This window comes from Giraffa tippelskirchi, chromosome 6 (assembly GCF_054371585.1).
Source record: "Giraffa tippelskirchi isolate mGirTip1 chromosome 6, T2T-mGirTip1v1.2.pri, whole genome shotgun sequence".
Classification (NCBI taxonomy): domain Eukaryota; kingdom Metazoa; phylum Chordata; class Mammalia; order Artiodactyla; family Giraffidae; genus Giraffa; species Giraffa tippelskirchi.
Window position 1 is genome coordinate 43268029 of NC_137280.1, and position 21716 is coordinate 43289744.

The 21716-nt window shown below is 36.7% G+C and overlaps 1 protein-coding gene across 50 annotated transcripts in view; it reads left to right on the top strand.

Moving 5' to 3' along the window:
- The window catches only part of EYA1 (EYA transcriptional coactivator and phosphatase 1), a 659176-nt gene that overhangs the window by 483726 nt on the left and 153734 nt on the right, over nucleotides 1–21716 (top strand). For all 50 annotated transcript variants that reach the window (XR_014057024.1, XR_014057023.1, XR_014057025.1 and 47 more), the window contains 2 exons: nucleotides 5775–5857; nucleotides 6276–6462. Coding sequence is in view for 46 of the 50 variants with exons in the window: in XM_081501749.1 (XP_081357875.1) it covers nucleotides 5775–5857; nucleotides 6276–6462 (270 nt within the window). In the remaining 4 variants the exon portion in view is untranslated. The remainder of the gene's footprint in view (nucleotides 1–5774; nucleotides 5858–6275; nucleotides 6463–21716) is intronic.

Sequence of the window (21716 nt, forward strand, 5' to 3'; positions counted from 1 at the left end):
GAATATACAAGTTCTTAACTTTAAAAAGAAGGCAATGGAGGGACTTCCCTGGTGCTCCAGTGGCTAAGACTGCACACTCGCAATGAATGGGGGCATGGGTTCAATCCCTGGTTTGGGAACTAAGATCCCACATGCTATGCAGTTCAGCCAAAAAATAGAAAAAAGAAAAAGCACCGGAATGAAAAATAATTTTGTCTTAGCGATGTTCTGAAAGGAAAGATTTTTCCAGTGTTCTAGTCAGGAAACGAATTTCTCTCCTTCCTGCCAGAAAAGAAGAATGGCTATGATTTTTTTTTTACAATAGTAAAACACTTAAACAGGTAAGATTTTCCTTTTCACTAATGGGAAAGAAAAGTGTCCCACTGCCACCGTGCTTGGAAGGTAACTTAATTCCCAACTCTACCAAGAATAATATTGAGCATTATTGGAGCTCCATTTGAACCAAACTCTGTCAAACTCCTTGAGTGAGAAATAATGGGTTCTAAATGGGAGCTCTTTCTACTTTGGGGAATTTTCATGTTATAATGTTACATAAAATGTCAAACAATTTATCATAGAATATTTCTGTTCTCTTTTTATCTGGAGATGACTTTTCATGTAAAATCATTTGTGTCTAGAAAGGAAAATACTTCTATATTTTATTTTGATAAATGAATTCTCAATACTAAGCCTAATTCTGTGATCTAACATTTTAAGTGATGACTTAACAAACTGGACAGAAACTATCTTAGAGCAAGGGTCCCCAACCTCTGGGATCTAACGTCTGATGATCTGAAGTGGAGCTGATGTAATAATAGTAGAAATAAAGTGCACGATACATGTAGTGCACTTGAATCATCCTGAAATAATCCAACCCCCACCCCAGGTCTGGGGAAAAATTATCTTCCATGAAACCAGTCCCTGGTACCAAAAAGGTCTGCTGTCTTAGAGGATGGATCCTAATGGAAGAAGGGAGTCTGTTTTTCCTGGTCATATCTCGCCGTTACTTAAGTCTGGTACCTGGCAGCCTTCTGCACAATTGTGCCTTTGTCTCCCAGGCCTGTGCAGAGTAGGAAGTGGGTTTAGTAGCTATACACACGGAAACTTTTTTGGGAGTATTGTCATTGCTGTTTTGCCTTTGCTTTGTGGTGTTCTAAGCTTTGGTGAAATTCCTCTGGTAGTTCTGGTACCCAGTCTGAATCAGATCAGCTATTAGAGTGGAACATTTTGTTCCCTGGGGCTTCCCTGGTGGCTCAGATGGTAAAGAATCAGCCTGCAATGCTGGAGACCCAGGTTTGATCCCTGGGTCGGGAAGATCCCCTGGAGAAGGGAATGGCAACCCACTCCAGTATTCTTCCCTGGAGAATTCCATGGACAGAGGAGCCTGGCGGACTATGGTCTATGGGATCCCAAAGAGTCAGACATGACCGAGTGACTTTTATTTCACTTTGTTTAGCCCAGCTCAAGGGCCACCATACCCAAAACAGTCTCTGAGAAACTTCCATTCTGTAAATGCCTGATGAGTGTGATTACTTTCTTAGTGTAAAAAAGTATGTGTGAGGCTGCAGTGTGTATCTGTGTGGGTGTATGGTCAGCATTCCTAGGAAGACAAGAGAAATCTAAGAAAGAGACTGAATTCACACTAGGTGCTGTGCTGTGCTTAAGTCGCTCAGTCATGTCTGACTCTTTGCGACCCCATAGACTGTAGTCACCAGGCTCCTCTGTCCATGGGGATTCTCCAGGCAAGAATACTAGAGTGGGTTGCCATGCCCTCCTTCAGATCTTCCAACCCAGAGATTGAACCCAGGTCTCCCGCATTGCAGGCAGATTCTTTACCATTTGAGCCACCAGGGAAGCTCAGGTAGGGCCTAATAAATAAAGCCTAAATAAATAAAGCCCTGATAAGTATGAATTTGATCCTGAGGGTACTAGGGGGCATTACTTTTTGAACAGGGAAGTAAGAAGATGAAATATGTACCTTAGAGAAAGTATTCTGCTGCTGGTGTGGAGAATGAGCTGGCGGGAGCCAGAAGATGGGCAGAAAACTAGGAAAGGAGGCTCTTGAAGACATCCAGTGCTGGTAGCCTGGACTAAAAGTTTAGCAACTCTGTTACACATGGAGGTGGATGGGGAGGCCCTACTGATCTGATTCTGGGGGTTAAAAATTAGTATTGCCTGAGCCTGATTCTCCCCAGCTTGTCCACCTCTGCCTGACATAGATCCTTGTGGAAGTTGCATTAAGTCTCGTAGGCCGCTGGAGTGCCGTTAAACTCCTGCTCCTGCATATGAAATGGAATGGAATCTCAGCCTGCAGTCAGCCAGTAAATGAGTGTAACTTATGGTGAATTCCAGCTAATGTACAGTTGTCGAAGTAGCATGAAGTCTGGGAAGTCACTTGGGTACCATTAAGAGTACTGAGCTGTGATTTACATGGTCAGACCCTAGTGGCCTATATGTGCCAATATTGCTTCCATGGTCTTTTCTACTTTGTTCCAGGGAATAAGTTATGGAACGAAAACATCCATTTTTAAAATATATTTTCTATATCTTATTCATTTTCTCAGTGGATGGGGATTATTGAGGTCAGTATTTACTGTTCAAAAAATTGTATAAATAAAAGTAGCAAGTCATAACCCAAAAATGTGGAGTTCAAATGAAAGTCACTAGTCATAACCCAGAGTAATTTTTTCTATCAAATGTATATAATAAAGTTTGAAAAGTATTGATAGTCACACTCTTATCCACAATAAATTTGAGTTTTTTACAAGGAATTTTTAAGATGTTTGTTATAAGTTTGTTATATGTTTATATAGATATATAGATTTAATATTAATTTTCCCTGATATATAGATATATTGAAGGAATACATATGCCCAGGAAGTCCATTGTTTAAAAAGGAAAAAAAAAAAAAGCTAATGTTAACCTGATAAGCCCTCGAGGTCCAAGCCTATATCTTAATCATTCTTCTTTCCTCATGTATTTATCACCATGAGCCCAATATTCAATACTTTTTTAATGACTATGTGGTTGCCACATGCAGGTGAACAATATGAAAAACTTGTCTAGTGATACTCCTACTTTCGTGGTAGAATAAGTGTTAGTAGTGTGAGCACTTTCTGCTTCTCTATAATAGGGGTTCTGGAAACTTTGAACAACTGGTATTCCTAAAATTTACAAGTGAGGAAACCTCAAATATGATTCTGTGATAACATTTAAAACTATCTTAGGAAATATTTTCTTTTCTTCCTAAAAATAGCAAGTCCTTGACTGGTTTTTCGAAGTGTGTAGATACTTGATAAGTAATTAGGAAAAGAATTTTAGATATGCAAGGGTATTGCCATACTCCTCTAGTTTGGGAAGGTCAAAAGAGGGAAAAGATGCGTGAATGCAGTAGAGAATTTTAGAAAGGTTCACTGGAATAAACAGTAATGGTTCTGAACATTTTGTGTTACTATGACTTGTTCGTTATATTTTCCAAAACTTCGTTTGATCTGTTTAAGAAGCATATGAAACGGAGTTTTTGCAGTTAGGGAAATTATATCTTAGAACAGTTAGGTGATTTGTCCAGAGTCCAAACAGCTCATAAGTAATGACTGGAAACTCTACTGTTTTCTGACTCTAGCCAGTACTTAAATGTTCAGTAGCAAGTACGTAATTGATGTATATTAACTAGCACGTCGTACCTGAAGGCATCTGTGAATAGGTGGTTCACACTCAAGACATCCTCCTTAAACCACCAACCCATTTACTGTCTAGACTGCTCATTTGCTGCAAGTTTTATCTTAAAAAAAATGGTTTTTCTATTTACAAAAGTAACACAGGTTCTGAGTAGAAAGTTTAAAAATGATCATTGGCTCCATGAATATTCTGTGACCATAGATTGCACCCCTCTGTAGATTCTGAGACTTTTGTGCTTTTCGGAAATATTTTATGCTGTTAAAAATGTTTCAAATGAAATCACAAAGAACATTTTCATTGCTTAAGTTTTTGTTTTAAAAAATGAGTATGCAACTATTTCCCGTCATTATGATACCATTTCAACAGCTTCATAATATTCCATTTTCTGAATAATGTGTATTAAAGACTCGGGGTTGCTTTCTGTGTTTGGTTATTAGAAACAACACTGAAGAACATCTTTGCTAACTACCTCATAGTATAGATCATATTTTTTTCTTAGAGTAAAAGCCTAGCAATATAATTACTGGGTTAAAATGGTATATAAAATTCTTGGCTATGACCAAATAACCCAGTAGCTTGTCTTATTTAATTTTTTTGTGTGTGTTTGAATGCCATTTTTTAGATGTTTGCTAATCCCTGGCCTTTTAAAAATCTTCACTAAAATGATAGTCAAAAATAGTATATTATGTAAGGTATATGCACCCCTGTGTTCATAGCAGCACTATTCACAATATTCAAGACATGGAAACAACCTAAGTGTCCATTGACAGATGAATGGATAAAGAAGATGGGTGTGTGTGTGTGTGTGTGTGTGTGTGTGTGTGTGTGGTTGGTGATGGACAGGGAAACCTGGCATGCTACAGTCCATGGGGTCACAAAGAGTTGGATACGACTGAGCAACTGAACTGAATACACACACACACACACACATATATATATAATGGAATACTACTCAACCATAAAACAGTGAAATAATGCCATTTGCAGCAACATGGATAGACCTAGAGATTATCATACTAAGAGATGGAAGTAAGAAAGAGACAAATATCATGATTTATATGTGGAATCTAAAATATGACACAAATGAACCTACCTACAAAACAGGAACAGACTCACAGACGTAGAAAACAGACTTGTGGTTGCCAAGGGGAATGTGGGGTGAGCGAGGTATGGATTGAGAGTTTGGGATTAGCACATGGAAACTGTTTATATAGAATGAGTGAACAAAAAGGTCCCACTGTATAGCACAGGGAACTGTATTCAATATCCTGAGATAAACCATAATAGAAAAGAATATAAAGAAGAATGTATGTATATATATATATATATAAAATGGAGTCACTTTGCTGTGCAGCAGAAATTAACCCAACATTATAAATCAATTATACTTCAATAAAAATAAACAGTATATTATTGCTTTACATGATTAAACAAAAAGATTGTAAATCTGTTGAAGGAGAAAACTAAGATTTGCTTTTTCGTTTGAATCCTATACAAATCTGCTGTTTGTTTTTGAGTACAGAGACATTTGACAAATAGAATATTACCTACACAGCACATGTTCCTCTATGATCTTTGTTTTATCAAATGCTCCAAGTGCTTCCGTTCACTCTTCCATGAAATAAAATAATCAGCTTTTTCCATGGGCCATCCAGATACCAAATGCCAGTTGGAAAGCATCTTGAGCTTTTGGAAGTAGCATCATAGCTTTTGAGCTAGCAGGAATTTTAAAGATCATCTAATCTGATCCCACTACTTTACAATACACATATTTAATGTAAAGATGTGAAAATTCTATGCATTTTACAAATTGAAATGGAAAGCTAGGTGTCTGATATTTTTACACAAATACATAATTTTGTCCATAGTTTATAAGTTCCTCATGTCCTCAGAAATGTAAACCTCTTTACTTATGAATTCTCAGTTGTATAGTGATACTAAAATTGTCAGCCGTTTTATGAAACCATAATTTTAGCTATGGCAATTTATTCTGGTTTCAAGATAAACCAAACGCATTTGCAGTGAACCCCAGCTCTGCTTTATCTAAATAATAATTTCCTATAGACACATTACTCAACATGGCTTAGTCACCCATGTTTCTTTTCATTTTGTTTTAGGTAGCGGTTTTACAACATCATCAGGATTATATACAGGAAATAATTCACTCACAAATTCCTCTGGATTTAACAGCTCACAGCAGGTAATTTTAAAAGCCAGGTTGACTTCTGAAATTAAAAAAAGTGCAATAGATGATTTTCTTATACAAAGAAAGATCCATTTGTATTACACTATAATTGAGAGCTTTCGTAAGCTTTCTGATAGATTTTTTGCTTTTCAAAAAATGTCTTTAGCAGTCCTATATGGTGAGTCATTTGGTTCTCAGATTGGTTAAATTTTACCTAATAATGCAACCTGAAATAGAAGAAATATGAAGAGGGAATCCAGTCTTACCTAAAATTGGTTTGCATGTCTGTGCACTTCAGTCAGTGTGTGCTTGTGTGTTCCTTTGTGAATTCAGAGAAGACAGAGATGCAGACGTATTTACAGTTATACTCTGAAATGTCAGAAGGCAGCAGTTGTATTCTGACTGACTGTTCTTGTGTGGTTTAATTTTGTAGGACTATCCATCTTACCCCAGTTTCGGCCAGGGTCAGTATGCGCAGTATTATAACAGCTCACCGTATCCAGCACATTACATGACGAGTAGCAACAGTAGCCCAACAACGCCGTCCACGAATGCCACTTACCAGCTTCAGGAGCCACCATCCGGCATTACCAGCCAAGCAGTTACAGATCCCGCAGCAGGTAATTACTTGCCTTTTATTAGTCCTGCAGGCTGTATTTCTGATGGTTTAAATGCATTTTTCTGCAGTCATATATTCATGACAATGGTTGCACACTTCTGGCAAGTTTTGGCAAGGCCTTTAGTCAAGCAGCATGATTGTGACATTAATTTTATTTTTACTTATTTGCTTAAAAGCTTTCATATGAAGTTTATAACTTGAAAACTACATGAAATAAGATGAGATATGATCTCATGTAAAAATACATGAGATTTTATTTAGTTGTACATGTACTCCATTTTCAGGGTGTATATATAGCTTTTTGGGTGTATAATTATAAATATTTAGGATGCTTAACTATAACTAAATGTGTTGACATATGAATATAAATGGCATCATCTTGAATTTAATGTTTATCATCATGAAATAGTTAATGTTTTTCAAAAAATCAAATAGCCTCTAAGGATTAATCATGGAAGACAGTGATTCTTTTGGCCTACCCTTTCCCACTCATGACCTACTGTGAATTTTATAACAATGTTTCTGAGAGTGGGCATTTTTTGTACTTCTGCACAACATTTGGTTGTTGTTGTTCAATCACTAAGTCGTGTCCCACTCGTTGCAACCCCATGGACTGCTGCATGCCAGGCTTCCCTGTCCTTCACTATCTCCCAGAGTTTGCTCAAACTCATGTCCATTGAGTCAGTGATGCCGTTCAACCATCTCATCCTGTGTTATCCCCTTCTCCTGCCCTCAATCTTTCCCAGCATCAAAATCTTTTCCAATGAGTTGGCTCTTTGCTTCAGGTGCCCAAAATACTGGAACTTCAGCATCAGTCCTTCCAATCAGTATTCAGGGTTGATTTCCTTTAGGATTGACTGGTTTGATCTCCTTGCTGTCCAAGAGAGTCTCAAGAGTCTTCTCCATCACCACAGTTTAAAAGCATCAATTTCTTTGACACTTTGCTTTCTTTATGGTCCACCTCTCACATCTGTACATGACTACTAGAAAAACCATAACTTTGACTAGATAGACCTTTGAAAGCAAAGTGATGTTTATGTTTTTTAATATGCTATCTAGGCTTGTCATAGCTTTTCTTAAGGAACAAGTGTACATTTGATGGGCCCTTTTAAATGAAAGTCTATCTCCAGAAGTCTGTCTACTATGTCTTTAATACGTCTTCCCCTCCATTAATTTTTTCTGGAACTCTTAATACTATATGCTTAATTTTCTAAATTGGCCTCCACCTAGGTTTCTTACATTTTCTCTTGTACTTCTTTCATTCTTAACTTTTTAAAATGTCTGTCTATCTATCTGGCTGTGCTAGGTCTTAGTTGCAGCACACCAGATCTTTTAGTTGTGCATGTGAACTTTTAGTTGCAGCATGTGAGATCCAGTTCCCTGACCAGGAATTGAACCCAGGCTCCCTGCATTGGGAGTGCAGAGTCTTAACCACTCTACCACCACTGAAGTCCTGCATCCTTAACTTTTTAAAAATATAATCTTTCCTTTCATAGATTAGAAGTGAACTATTATCCTTAAAGAAGCCGTGAGTTTTTTCCCTTTGCCTTTTACTCCTAAACCCAGAGCCCAGTCAGTCATATTAAAATGGTCTTACACTGTGACTCACTTCTGTGATGTGATCAGAGTGTTAATTCTCAGTGGTTATCCCAAATCATGGGGAGGAAAAAGTTTCATGTAATAGATGCTGATTTAAATTTTGACTCTAGGTTTACCTTGTAAATCTTATCAGATGATCCTCCTCAAAACTCCTTTAAGTGTTTAATTGTTCTAATTTCTCTTAAATGGGTGTCAGTCAGTTCAGTTCAGTCGCTCAGTTGTGTCCGACTCTCTGCGACCCCATGAATTGCAGCATGCCAGGCCTCCCTGTCCATCACCAACTCCCGGAGTCTACCCAAACCCACGTTCATCGAGTCAGTGATGCCATCCAATCATCTCATCCTCTGTCGTCCCCTTCTCCTCCTGCCTTCAATCTTTCCTAGCAATCCTGCCTTCAAAAATTCCCAGGAAATTTTGGCTTCAGTTCAGTTCAGTCACTCAGTCGTGTCCGACTCTTTGCTACCCCATGAATTGCAGCACGCCAGGCCTCCCTGTCCACCACCAACTCCCGGAGTCTGCCCAAACCCATGTCCATCGAGTCGGTGATGCCATCCAACCATCTCATCCTCTGTCATCCCCTTCTCCTCCCGCCCCCAATCCTACCCAGCATTAGGGTGTTTTCCAATGAGTCAACCCTTCGCATGAGGTGGCCAAAGTATTGGAGTTTCAGCTTCAACATCAGACCTTTGTAGATACTGTTTTATTCGAGAGTAGGAAGTTAAATCATTCTTAATCTTGTATTCCAGCTAACTATCAATACAGTTTCTGCTGCATATCTCAACTCTAGACATGTTTATCTTGATTATCATATTCCACTTACCTTTATTTAAGGAGAAAATGAGCTTTTATCTTATGACACAGCTTATATGTGGAAACTTAAGAGAAAAATCCAAATGAACTTATTTCCAGATCAGAAAGAGACTCACAGACATAGAAAAGAAGCTTATGGTTACCAGAGGGTGAAGTGGAGGTTGGAGAAGTAAGAAATTAGGAGGCTGGGATTAACACTACTATATATATAAATATGTAGAGTAGATAACTAATAAGGACCTACTGCAAAGCACAGAAAGCTATATTCAATATTTTGTAATAACTTATAAGGGAAGAGAATCTGAAGGAGAATATATTATATATAAAATATATAAGACATATATAAATAAGACGGAATCACTGTGCTAAATATATACATATATGTGTGTGTGTATGTATATTATTACTGAGTTACTATGCTATACACCTGCAGCTAACATTTTATTGTCAATCAACTATACTTCAGTTTTAAAAAGTAGCTTGATGTAATATTCACTCAGTTCACATATATAAAAACAGTATTCATAGAACCTCATATATGTATTTTTCTGCCTTTTAATTAGATTTCACATCTATATAATCCCACTTAAGTAAACTTTGTTATAAAAGGAATTGAATGTCTGGTAGAAGTTACTGTAGAACTTTCCTGTCTCTTCTTGTCACATTGACTTCATGTAGGTATCAAGAGGAGAGATAATGGTTTGTTGAAATTTAGAGATAACTTGTGTTTTTACATGAATCTTCTGGGTCATGAAAGGTTCTTGAGGACCAAAAGGAACTTTGAAATGAGGACAGATATGTGAATGTGAAACAGAAAAACTCTTTAGGGTCTGTGGAATAAGAGACTGAGAAAAGGAAACAGCAGAATAATTTTACTTAATTCATGACATTTTGGTTGTGAAGAGCACAGTATAAAACAAACTGAAGACTTAATCATGTTTCTTAAATTAAGTTTGATTAGAGCTTTGTAAAAAGGCCATTTGGACATATTATAAAACTTTATCTCTGAAATTTGACATTGTTGTTTATAAAAGGGATGAATTTTGTTTATAAAAGGGATGCCATGTGAAAGAGTGGGAATTAGTGGGCACCAAGCCACACCAGATGGGAAAAAGTGTGAAATTATAATTTTTGAAAAGTATATATAATTTTATTTTAAGATTAAATGATTTATTTTAGGTTTTATTTGAATGTATTCTTAGTGTTCTAGGTACTTATTTCAATTTCAGTATCTTTATTGCTATAGAATAGGAATGAATTGAAGTGGAGAAAAAATAATATTTTTCAGATATTTTTTTAATATTCATCACTTCCCACTAAAAATGTGTGTGTAGTGGGTCAACCTTTATTGTGTTACATAGTGAGGAGTGAAAAGTTCAGTGAGTTTACACATTGAAAAAGAAATGTGGATTACTTTAAAAATTCAAGGAAATTTTCATCTTTTTTTAAAACATTTGTGGTAAGACTGTAGATTCAGCCTAAGTTGTTTGGCATTCACTTTACTTTCTTACTAGTCATATAGAACATTATAGACTTATCCTGGATGACAAGAGAGTGTTGATGATAAAGTCTATAAAAATCATTAAGCTAAAGAATTAGAAGAATGATTTATTATATATAATGTAACATTTTTGTTTTGAGATTGAAACAGTGGTTAAAATAACATGTTTATTTTTGTTGAAATTATTTCAGGTGTTTTTTTTCCTGTTAATAGTCTATTTGGCTTAAAGTCAGTATTTTGCAATACTGGAAAGTTAAATTCTAGTCATTATCACGTGTATGACTAAGTTTCTACCTTTCAGTTTCATGGAATTACATTCATTACAGATGAATCCACCATCATGAATCCACCATCCATGAGTTCTTCCATACTTTATGATATCCGTTCTTTATTGTTCATAGAATTGTTGTATCATAATGGACAAATAAGATGACCTTGTAAGGGCTTTTTCAATGTGAATAAGGACTCATTTTTTCAATTGAGGAGTTTATATTTTTATTGTTTTTTTGGCCACGCCTCACGACTTATGGGATCTTAGTTCCCTGATCATGGATTGAGACTGTAAATGGAAGCATGGCGTCCTAACCACTGGACAGCCAGGGAATTCTCAGGACTCCTTTATTTTTAACTGTACATTTTAAAATTTATTTGCATGATAGTAATCTTTCAAGTCTATGATATTATGCAGTATTAGTTATAAATATGTACCTCCTTATGAATCTTAAGTTCATAAGTTATTTTAATATGTTTGTAGTTAAATATTGAAAGCTGTATCCTCCTTTAAGTAGACATATGTAATACATTAAAAATAACATAACTTGAATGTGAAAGCATAATTTCAAGTTTTAAAAACTAAAAACAGTGCCTTCGCATTCATTTAAAAAATGGAATTTGTTAGTCATGCATTGACAGTCTTAAAAAAATTTATATCATTTGGAGATAGGTAAGAATCCATATACCTTGAGAAGTGTAGTGAAATTTATCTGATCATTCAACACAATTTTAATTAGCTTATTGGATTCATGAAAATTGTGCCTGCTCTTAAACTAGCAATGCCAGCCTCCCCACTCCCAACTGAAGGATATCTTGGTTGCTTCCAATTTTGGCAATTATAAATAAAGCTACTATAAGCATTCATGTAGGTTTTTATATGGACATAAATTTTCAACTCATCTCGGAAAATTCCTGAGTCTGATGGCTAGATTGTATGGTAAGAGTATGTTTAGTTTTATAAGAAGCTGCCAAAATGTCTTTCAAAGTGGCTGTACCATTTTGCATTTCTACCAGCAAGAATGAGAGTTCTTTTTGCTCCACATCTTTACTAGCATTTGGTTTGTCAGCTTTCAGCTTTGGGCCATTCTGATAGGTGTGTTGTGCTATCTAATTGTTTTAATTTGCACTTTCCTAATGAAATATGATGTTGAGTATCTTTTCATATAATTATTTGCCTTCTGTGTATCTTCTTTGATGAGGTATCTGTTCAGATCTTTTGCCCATTTTTTAATCAGGTCGTTTTGTTGTTGAGTTTTAAAAGTTATTTGTATATTTCAGATATGTCCTTTATCACATGTACTTTTGCAAATACTTTCTCCTGGTCTATATATTGTCTTTTTATTCTTAGCATTATCTTTTGCAAAGCAGAGGTTTTTAATTTGAATGAACTTTTTTTTTTCCTTTCATGGAACATCCATTTGGTTTAGTATCTGAAGACTCATTGCCAAGCCCTAGGTTTTCTCTTATGTTATGATCTATAAAGTTTGTGGGCATAGAGTTGCTCAGAATATTCTTTTATTATCCTTTTAATGTCCATGGAATTGCTAGTGATGGACCCCTCTTTTATTTCTGGTATTAGAAATTTGTGTCTTCTCCTTTTTGTCTTGGTTAACCCAACTAGAAGTTTATTAATTTTTTGGTCTTTTCAAAGAACCAACATTTCAGTTCAGTTCAGTTGCTTAGGTGTATCTGACCTTTTGCAACCCCATGGACTGCAGCACACCAGGCTTCCCTGTCCATCACCAATTCCTGGAGCTTGCTCAAACTCATGTCCATTGAATCGGTGATGCCATGCAACCATCTCATCCTCTGTCGTCCCCTTCTCCTCCTCTTGCCAGCTTTTAGTTTTATTGATTTTTCTCTATTGTTTTCCTATTTTCAGTTTCACTGACTTCTAGGATTTTTAGGATTTCTTCTGCTTTTGATTTAATTTGTCCCTCTTTTTCTACTTTTCTAAGGCTTGAAGTTTAGATAATTGATTTTAAATCTTTCTTCTTTACTAACATACACATTTAATACTGTGAAGTTCCCTTTAAACACTGCTTTTGTTGCATCCCACAATATTTGATAGGTTTTTTCTATTTTAATTTAGTTCAGAATATTTTTATTTTTACTATCATTGAAACCTTGCCTTCTAAAGAGACATATATTTTATATACATTTTACTGGAGAAAAATCTTAGGAATTTGATAGTGCACAGTATATATTATTTATTACAGCCATCCAGTTATTCACATCTTCCCAATTAGATGACTTTTCATTGTTAGAGAATGTGTTTTGTTTCTGAGAGAAGGGTATTACGTAGTACATTGACATTCTATTATCTACTCTAAGAAAATTTTGGTTAGTGTAAACTCTGCTCAAATATAGTACTGTAAAATAACATCAAAATTAAATCCAATATTACTTTAATTTTTAAATCTTAGCTTTCATTTTAAATACCTTTTAAAATGTTAAAAGAACATCTTTTTATTTTTAAAACAATTTTTCTTTCCAAAGTTAATGATTTTTCTTCTATGTTTAAAAACATATAGAGTAAGAAAAAAGAAAAGGACATTTTAGTATGTTTTCCTTTTGTACTAACATCTAAGTTCTCCTACTATCATCTCTTAGCCACTGAAATGAAAAGAATGTATTCTTTCCTTGAACTGAACCCTGAAATCTTAAGTCATATTGTTACCAACATAACTGAATACTTTAAAAAAAAAATGAGATAAAGATAATTTAACCACTTTGAGAGTCATTCACGAAGAGACTTTTGAAATTGACTTTTCTAAAAAGAACTTAAGTCATTCTTTTAAAAATGTTTTTATTATATGACTCATATATGTATAATTAAAATATGAGTACTCATTTGTAATCTAATTACTGTGCTATAGTTAATTAAATTGGCTTGAAAACATTATTCTTACCCATAAAGTCTTAGAACATCTCACAATTATTATGATGGTGAATATAATAATAATACATAGTAAAGTATAATTACTGTGTTTAGAGCTTTACAACATATTACTTGTAATCTTATAAACATACCCATGTTGTCAGTACTATTTGTTTCCATTTTACAGGTGAGGAAAATAGGCATGTAACTCTTGAATACTGAAGTTGATCAGAAATTTTGAAGCCAAGTTCTTATGAAAGGGCTATTCACCTGTAACATTGTATTTTTAGAGTAGTATAAAGCAATCAGAGAGAGATAAAAGTAAGTGATAAATAATCATTTTAGATCAAATGGAAATAAAAGCTAATTATGTATTTATGAATTTTAGCATGGATCACATAGAAAAGTTCCTTTTTCAAAGGATTTGTGCATTTGAATTTCTTACAGAAACCTTAATGTTGAAATCTACCTTTTCATGCTTTGACTGCATGCAGACAATTTACTGGTTAAGGTGATGTACAGGAATCTTGCCAATATTGAATTTCAAGTGACAGAGGAAAAATCAGTATGAGGGAATTCAATATGCATGGGAAACCATTTGTTCCCTCTGCTTCTTTGATCCTTGCCAAGGCCTAGAAAGTAGAGCAAAGCACATGAAAAACAGGGGAACATTCTTGTGCAAAGTGGCAGGAGAGCTCTGAACTCTAACAGGGGTTTGGTGAGATGGGATGAAAAACTAAACTGCCGGCCGTGTTCCGAGTGAATGCAGGGAACACTATGAATGCCACATTTATATTACCTATATTTTGCTGAGTGAACTGTTTCGCAAAACTTTAGGCCATATTTGCTCCTTTCCACAGATGCCTTGTGGACTTCAGAAGGGTTTGCAGTTTGTTTAGCTCAAAAAGTAACTATTTCAACAAAATTTGAACTAGCGTTTTGGAAACATTTGTCAGCAAAACAAATATGTATCTAAAATAGCCAGGCTAATAAGATGTGAGAAAACAAAACAGATGTTTGGGGTTCCTGTGCTTGGTTTTCTTGATGGCATTTATTTGTCATCCACTACGCCCCCCGCCCCTGACCCCAAGAATGTGTGGTGTTAATCTTAATGAGATTATAAAATTCACTCTTTCTGTTATTTTGCCAGGAATGTTGTCAGTTGTCATACCTTTGAATTTTAGACTTGTTTCTAGGAAGTGAAAAATCCATTGTTTTCACATTTAGCCATGTTGTGCCTCATTACTAGCTTGACTGATTTTTTCAGTTAGCTGGCATGAACTCAGGATGCCTTAGAGTCAACGTTAGTACACTTGGATTCCAATATGTCATTCTTTCTTATATTTATACATAATGGATAATTGGTATAAAAATAATAAAGATCAGAAAGCATATATTATTGAGCTAATTAGTTTACTTATCTCCCAGGCATTTATTATGTTATCTTCTTTTGTAGCTAAGTGAGTCATTGTTTCTGTAAAGTCTTAAATATCCTTTGTGACCAACACAAATCAATATAAGTTCCCTTGTTTAAGTTGAAGGACATCAGCATTTACAGATTAAAACTTTTTAAATTTTTATTTCTTGTTTTCTTTTTAATTGGAGGATAATTGCCTTGCAATGTTGTGTTGGTTTCTGCCATACATCACCATGAATCAGCCATAGGTATACATATGTCCCCTCCTTCTTGAACCTCCTTCCCACCTCCCACCCCATCCCACCCCTCCAGGTTGTCACAGAGCACTGTGTTGAGCTCCTTGCATCATACACCAAATTCCCACTAGCTAGCTGTTTTACATATGGTAATGTACATGTTTCAATGCAACTCTCAATCCTTTTCACCCTCTCATTCCCCCTGCTGTGTGCACAACTCTATTCTCTATCTCTGCTTTTCTCTATTGCTACCCTGCAAACAGGTTCATCAGTACCATTTTTCTAGATTCCATATATATGTGTTAATATGCTATATTTGTGTTTCTCTTTTTGACTTACGTCACTCTGTGTAGCAGGCTCTAGGTTCATCCGCCTCGCTAGAACTGACTCAAATTCATTCTTTTTTATGGCTAATATTCCACTGTATATATGTACACAACTTCTTTATCCTTTCATACAGATTACATTTTTAAGTTGGAGATGGTTGGGGAAAGGACATAGAAAGTTGTATGTGTTTCCCATCTCTCCACTTGATTTAATTGGGATGGGATGGCTTAATGGATGAGTTTGGTATTAACTTTTCAATAGAAGTGATATTGATGATTAATGGCTATCAATTTTATTCCTAGCTTCATAGTCAAAATAAGTTTAAGTTTAATGAATATCTTTTAAATGTACTGAATAATAATAAATGAGCATGGACAAAATTACAAAGGTCTACTAGGGTTTACAAAGAAGAATAAAACCCCCTTCATCTTCCCTACCCTTAGTTTCTTCCAGCAGAGCTTCTTGTGTCTCCTAGAGATACACTTTGTTTCTATAAACATAGACATAGCACCTACCCTGAGCACTTCTTTTTTCATATTCAAGTATGTATATTTTTCATTAGTTTTCTTTTTCCTTAAAGATATTCTGTACCCTACATTTTTCTCTTAGTAATATGCAGAGAAATATTCAATATATAGCTTTGTTGATTTTAATATTTCATATGCCAGTATGATGATGGCCCCAGGTGGCGCTAGTGTAAAGAACCCACTGCCAATGCCAGACACATAAGAGACACAGGTTCGATCCCTGGGTCAGGAAGATCCCCTGGAGGAGGGCATGGCAATGCACCCCAGTATTCTTGCCTGGAGAATCCCATGGACAGAGGAATCTGGTGCGCTACAGTCCATAGGGTCACAGGGAGTCGGACACGACTGAAGTGACTTAAAACACACACGTAACGATGGCACGTACATTTTGAGCATTTACCGTGTACCTAGCATCATTCCAAGCACTGTTCGTGTATGAACTTAGTTCATTTCCACCAGGCCCAGAAAAATTGGCAGTGTCATCATCACCCACATTTTATAGACAGGGAAGCTAAGGAGAGGTCAGCCACAGCACTGAATTTAACTTCTAGAAGTTTGGCTTCAAACTTGTGTCCTTAATCAGGAAAGCATGCTGCTTCTTGAAACCACTGGGTCTGAGATTTCAAGCAAGCAGAAAAATGAAAATGTAAACAGAATTGTAAAAGGTAGTAGCTATATGGTGTTCATTTTCTTTAATCAGTCATAGCCTGTATGAGCATAATCACTCAACAAAAGCATCCGTTAGAAGGTATTCAGTTTAAATACATATTCAACGTTTGAATGAACTCTATTTGCTGATAAAATGACATAGGTCTGTCTGAAATTAGAGGGACAATGGTATACAATATAGCTAAGGTGATGTTGTACTATGTTTCCTGAATTATAATATCAGTTTGTAGGCTCTTAAATGATCCACAACCAGATGTACACTTTCTTACCTTCCACTTCCCTAAATCGGCTCTCTCTCCTACTCCCTATTTATCCTGTTTAATAATTACTGCCATGGACCTGCTTAGGGAACAGTTTTCACAACATCCCTTAACCCTTTCCCTGCAAATGACTTCATTCTCTACCTTACCAACTCTTTTTTGTTTTTTTTTTGGTCCACTCACAGCTCATGGTTGATGAGCACTAAGTATCGGGATGGTAATACTCTTGTCTCAAGGGAAGCCATCCATTTTAAAGTGAAAGCAGACAATCTTAATCCAGTACAATCACCTTCCAACACATTTGAAAATATTTCTGTTACCCCTGCAGAAACTCTATAAAATTAAAATTTCATTTTCTTTAGAGCCATTATTTAAGACAAATTTTTGTACTTTTCATTTTAATGTAACTGTTGATCTCTGAGTACAGTTTTCTGATGTTTTATGTTGTGTGTGTGCAGTTTTCACCGGGACTGTTGATTAGACTTGATGGTCATGGTTTGGTTTGGAACTCAACTCTACTATGTGTCTGTGAGAAAATAGCTTCTGAGTTTCAAACTGATGCAAAAATATTTAGAACATAGCTGATTTGAAAACTGACACCCTCTTCAAGGTACAAATCCACTTAAGGAACTTTAGCCTGGAGCAGTTAAACCCTAGGGACAATTTTGAATTTTAAAGTTAGGAGTGACCTTATAGATTCTTTTGCCTAAGACAGTCACTCTACTGATTATGAATAAGGAGTCCAGAAAGTTTAAGTTTTTCCAGAGTGGTGTGGCCTGCTCTCAGCGGCATCTCTTGATGGCAAATTGGAGTGGCAGCCTTGATAGATATCATGACATGGTACAGACTTCCCCACACTGCCCCAGGAAGCACTGCTGTCTCCAGAAGATTGGGATGGATGTCCTTTAATGAGTTCCCAAGGTGGAATCAGTTAGGGTCACGAGTCTTCAGGTTTAAAGCTAGCAGGGTTCCTTTAAGTTTTTTGTTAGCCTTTGATACAGTGATATTCACCGAGAATTGAATATAATGCACAGTGTTTCCTAATCACACCTGCGTGGGTACCACTCTCCCCCCACCCTCACCCTCCGCAAGGCATATCTCTGAACTTCTCTTGGGGATCACACTTCCTTGGAATATAATTGAGAGAAACTGGAGTGGTGATTTGGGATTCAGAGTGGGGTTAACCTGGCTTGGAACACTGGTTCTGTTGTTTACTCTGGGCACGTCACTTAGTTCTGTAGTGTATCAATTTTCTATGAAATGAGGATACTACCACTCTTGTGTATAAGACGAATGGGAGAATAAAATTATGTGGTGGTTAACAAAGTGGCTGCGGATCTAGGCCTTCGGATATTTGTTTTTTCAGTTATGTATTCAACAGATGTGTGTAACCGCTTGCTGTGTGCTGGGGACATAGAGGTGACAAGAAGGGCAAGGTCCCTGGCCTCAGGAGCCAGTGAGTTCTCCCCTCTTGAAGATAATAACTGGGGTGAGTTGTGCATTGTGGTTGTTTTAGAGGTAAAGCCTCCAAAGTGTGCGCATCTATTTCTTTCCCATAGAATGAGAGTTTAAGTCAGAGGTTGAAGCAGGTGAAAAGGATGACAGACGTTTCTCTGAGGTCATCCATAAAGCACTGGAGAGTGGATGGTGGCCTGACTCCAGGGATGATAAAATTCTCTTAACTTAGTTAATAGACCTTGACTGAGGATCTGATTTACCTGGGAGACCTCGATTAGTGATTCATGAAAGAGAAGCAATGGTCATGCAAGATCAAGAAATCAAAACAGTTCCCTAAAGTTAAATAATACCTATTGGTCTCTAACTTCTGATTACTTGTATAAGACTTCTTATATATTACTTCTATAAGACTGCAAGGAGATCAGACCAGTCATTCCTAAAGGAAATCAGTCCTGAATATTCATTGGAATGACTGATGCTGAAGCTGAAGCCTCGATACTTTGTCCACCTGATGCAAAGAACTGACTCCTTAGAAGAGACCCTGATGCTGGGAAAGATTGAAGGTGGGAGGAAAAGGGGCTGACAGAGGATGAAGTGGTTGGATGGCGTTACAAACTTGATGGACTTGAGTTTGAGCAGGCTCCAGGAGTTGGTGATGGGCAGGGAAGCCTGGCATGTTGCAGTCCGTAGGGTCGCAAAGAGTTGGACATGACTGAGCGACTGAACTGAACTGAAAGTTAGTCAATACCTGTTGGTCTCTGACTTTTGATTACTTCTGTTAGACTAGTCATCAAGCGTACTTGCCTTGGCTTATTTTACACATGTTTTTCTGTGACTGGTAACTTGAAGTTATCAGTTTCTTTAAGTCTTGTCTTATCCTTTGATGGGGGCTTCCCCAGGGCCCAGTGGTGGTAAAAAAAAAAAAAAAAACAACTGCCTGCAATTCAGGAGATGTGGGTTTGATCCCCCTGGGTTGTGAAGTCTTCTGGAGTAGAAAATGGCAACCCATTCCAGTATACTTGCCTGGGAAATCCCATGGACAGAGGAGCCTGGCTGGCTACAGTCAATGGGGTCACAAAGTCTGACACGACTGAGCACTTCTTTGGTGAAGTAATAGTCACTGAGAGTTTATATAGTGTAATGTAATTTATTCAAGGATTTTATGAGGTTGTTTGTTTATTTGTTGCCAAGAGAGATAACTCCAACTTTAAAAATCTTCCAGTATAAAATTGGCAGGTCACTTTGGAGGCTTTTTGGCCTGTTACTTCGTAGGTCTCTATGAGTCCTCAATAGCTTTTTGAGGAGTATCAGTGGCCTTCCCTCAGGTCTGTGGCCTTCCACCTGGAAATCTCTCCTGGTAAGGCCTCTTAATTTTCGTAAGAGAATGTTGTTTCTGTTCTCGGTGTAACTAACTTAATAATGAAGCTTGTGAGTCTTCTCTCAACTCAGCAGCCAAATACCACTCTCCTCCAACTTACCCATCAGTGTAACCTCCTCCCTCGTTGCCATCTAAAACTCAGGTGGAAACTTGCTTCTGGCAGCTGCCAGAAAGGTAAATAATGGCCCTGTTTTTCTGGATACGTTCAGTTTCATCCTTAAAATAAGGAAGATGCCCGAAGTCGGTGTTCTGTGCTCTGAACCACCAAGTCAGCCTTATGGAATCCAGTGCAGTCAGCCTTAGGAGTTAAGAGTCTTATGAAATGTGCTGTTTTATTTACCAGGAAGGCATGTTCCTGGTATCCCACACAGCCTCTCAATGAGCAATCCTGTGAGGTATTTCTGTCTTGTTTCTTTACAAAAATTGTAGAGAAATTGTTTTGTCTCACTTTATATCCCCTATGAGTTATTGGGTTAGCGAAAAAGTTCTTTTGGGTTTTCCGTACCATCTTATGGAAACAGCTGAATGAACTTCATGGCCAACCCAATATTTTTGTCAACTGCAGACCTGCACTGACCGCTCTCCCCCAGCTTCGTTTTATTTACATTCCCATCAGTGTTTCTTCTAATGTACTCATTCATTGTTTCAAAAGATTGCTGCATAGTTATTGTGTATATATTTGGTGGGTATCTTAAACCCTTTTTGATGAATGTAGGATATAAATTACTCAGAAAATAAGATGAAGAATTTAAATGTTTTATTTGATAAGATTAAGGGCCAGAGAAAAGATTTACTGCAACTACTCATGCTGAGAAAACGCCTGTTTTGCAAATTACATTACAACCATCTTTTAAGTGCCACCATTTTGGCTAAAACCCCTTCAAGATTCTCCTAATAAAAGCCTCCCAAGAGCACACACATCTCCATCTTTTCTTTTCTCTGTTCAGAGTCTCATTCCTTCTTGTCTAGTTCGTAGGCTTGTATTCAATTCAGGTAATTTATATAAAAAGCATGTTGCCAATTGTAATATGCTTCCCAAATGTAAGGATTCATTTTCTCTACCACTGACATCATTTTTGACTTCTGCAGTTTCTTTTCTTTTCCATCCCTGAGGACGTTTTAAATGTTCTGAGCATTCTAAGCACTTTCTTTCTGAGGGATCTCTTTCCTTTCCAGTTTCCCATTTAGTTTTTCCCTAACGTGTCCGTTTCAGTACATTTGTTCATCTAATTACCTCCCTTGACTCAGCTGTGATGTTGATAAACGTTATAGAGGAAGTACAGTTCTCTTGAGAGGTATTGCTCCATCTTGCCATTAAATTTTGTTACACTGTTCTCTAGGTGAAGGAAAGGCAGGAAGCACGGTTTTCTCTGCCACTTGTGAATGAAGATTTGATGATGTTCTCCAACATTCCTTTGGCTAATTATTGAGCATCTCTTAATTACCAAGTATTCTTAGGTTACATGTGAATGCAGAGAGCAGGAGGGTTATTCTCTGTCCTTAAGGAGTATCCTGTGTGAACAACCAAGCCTAAGAAAGATTGTCTTTAAAATGTACCCTTAGAGCTAGGAGAAGCAGCACAGTGTCCAGAAGAATTCAGAAACAGATTTCTTATGTAAAGTGTTTGAAGAAAAAACTAATAAAGGAGGTGAAATTTATCCTCAGCATCAAAAGATGCAGTTGAGTGTGGGATAGAAAGGATAGGAAAGGGCTGTCCATCTAAGGCTAGAGATACAGACCCTTTTGAATGAGCTCAATGATGGTATCACTTCAATCAGAACACACTTAAACTAAATTTCATTGAAGGATCAAAGCTTTTTTAAGCTGGAAGTCACTTTATGATTATCTTTACCAGTAAGATACCTGAGCCCAGAGAAGTGACCTTGAACAACTCACTTCACATGACAGCACTGACATGT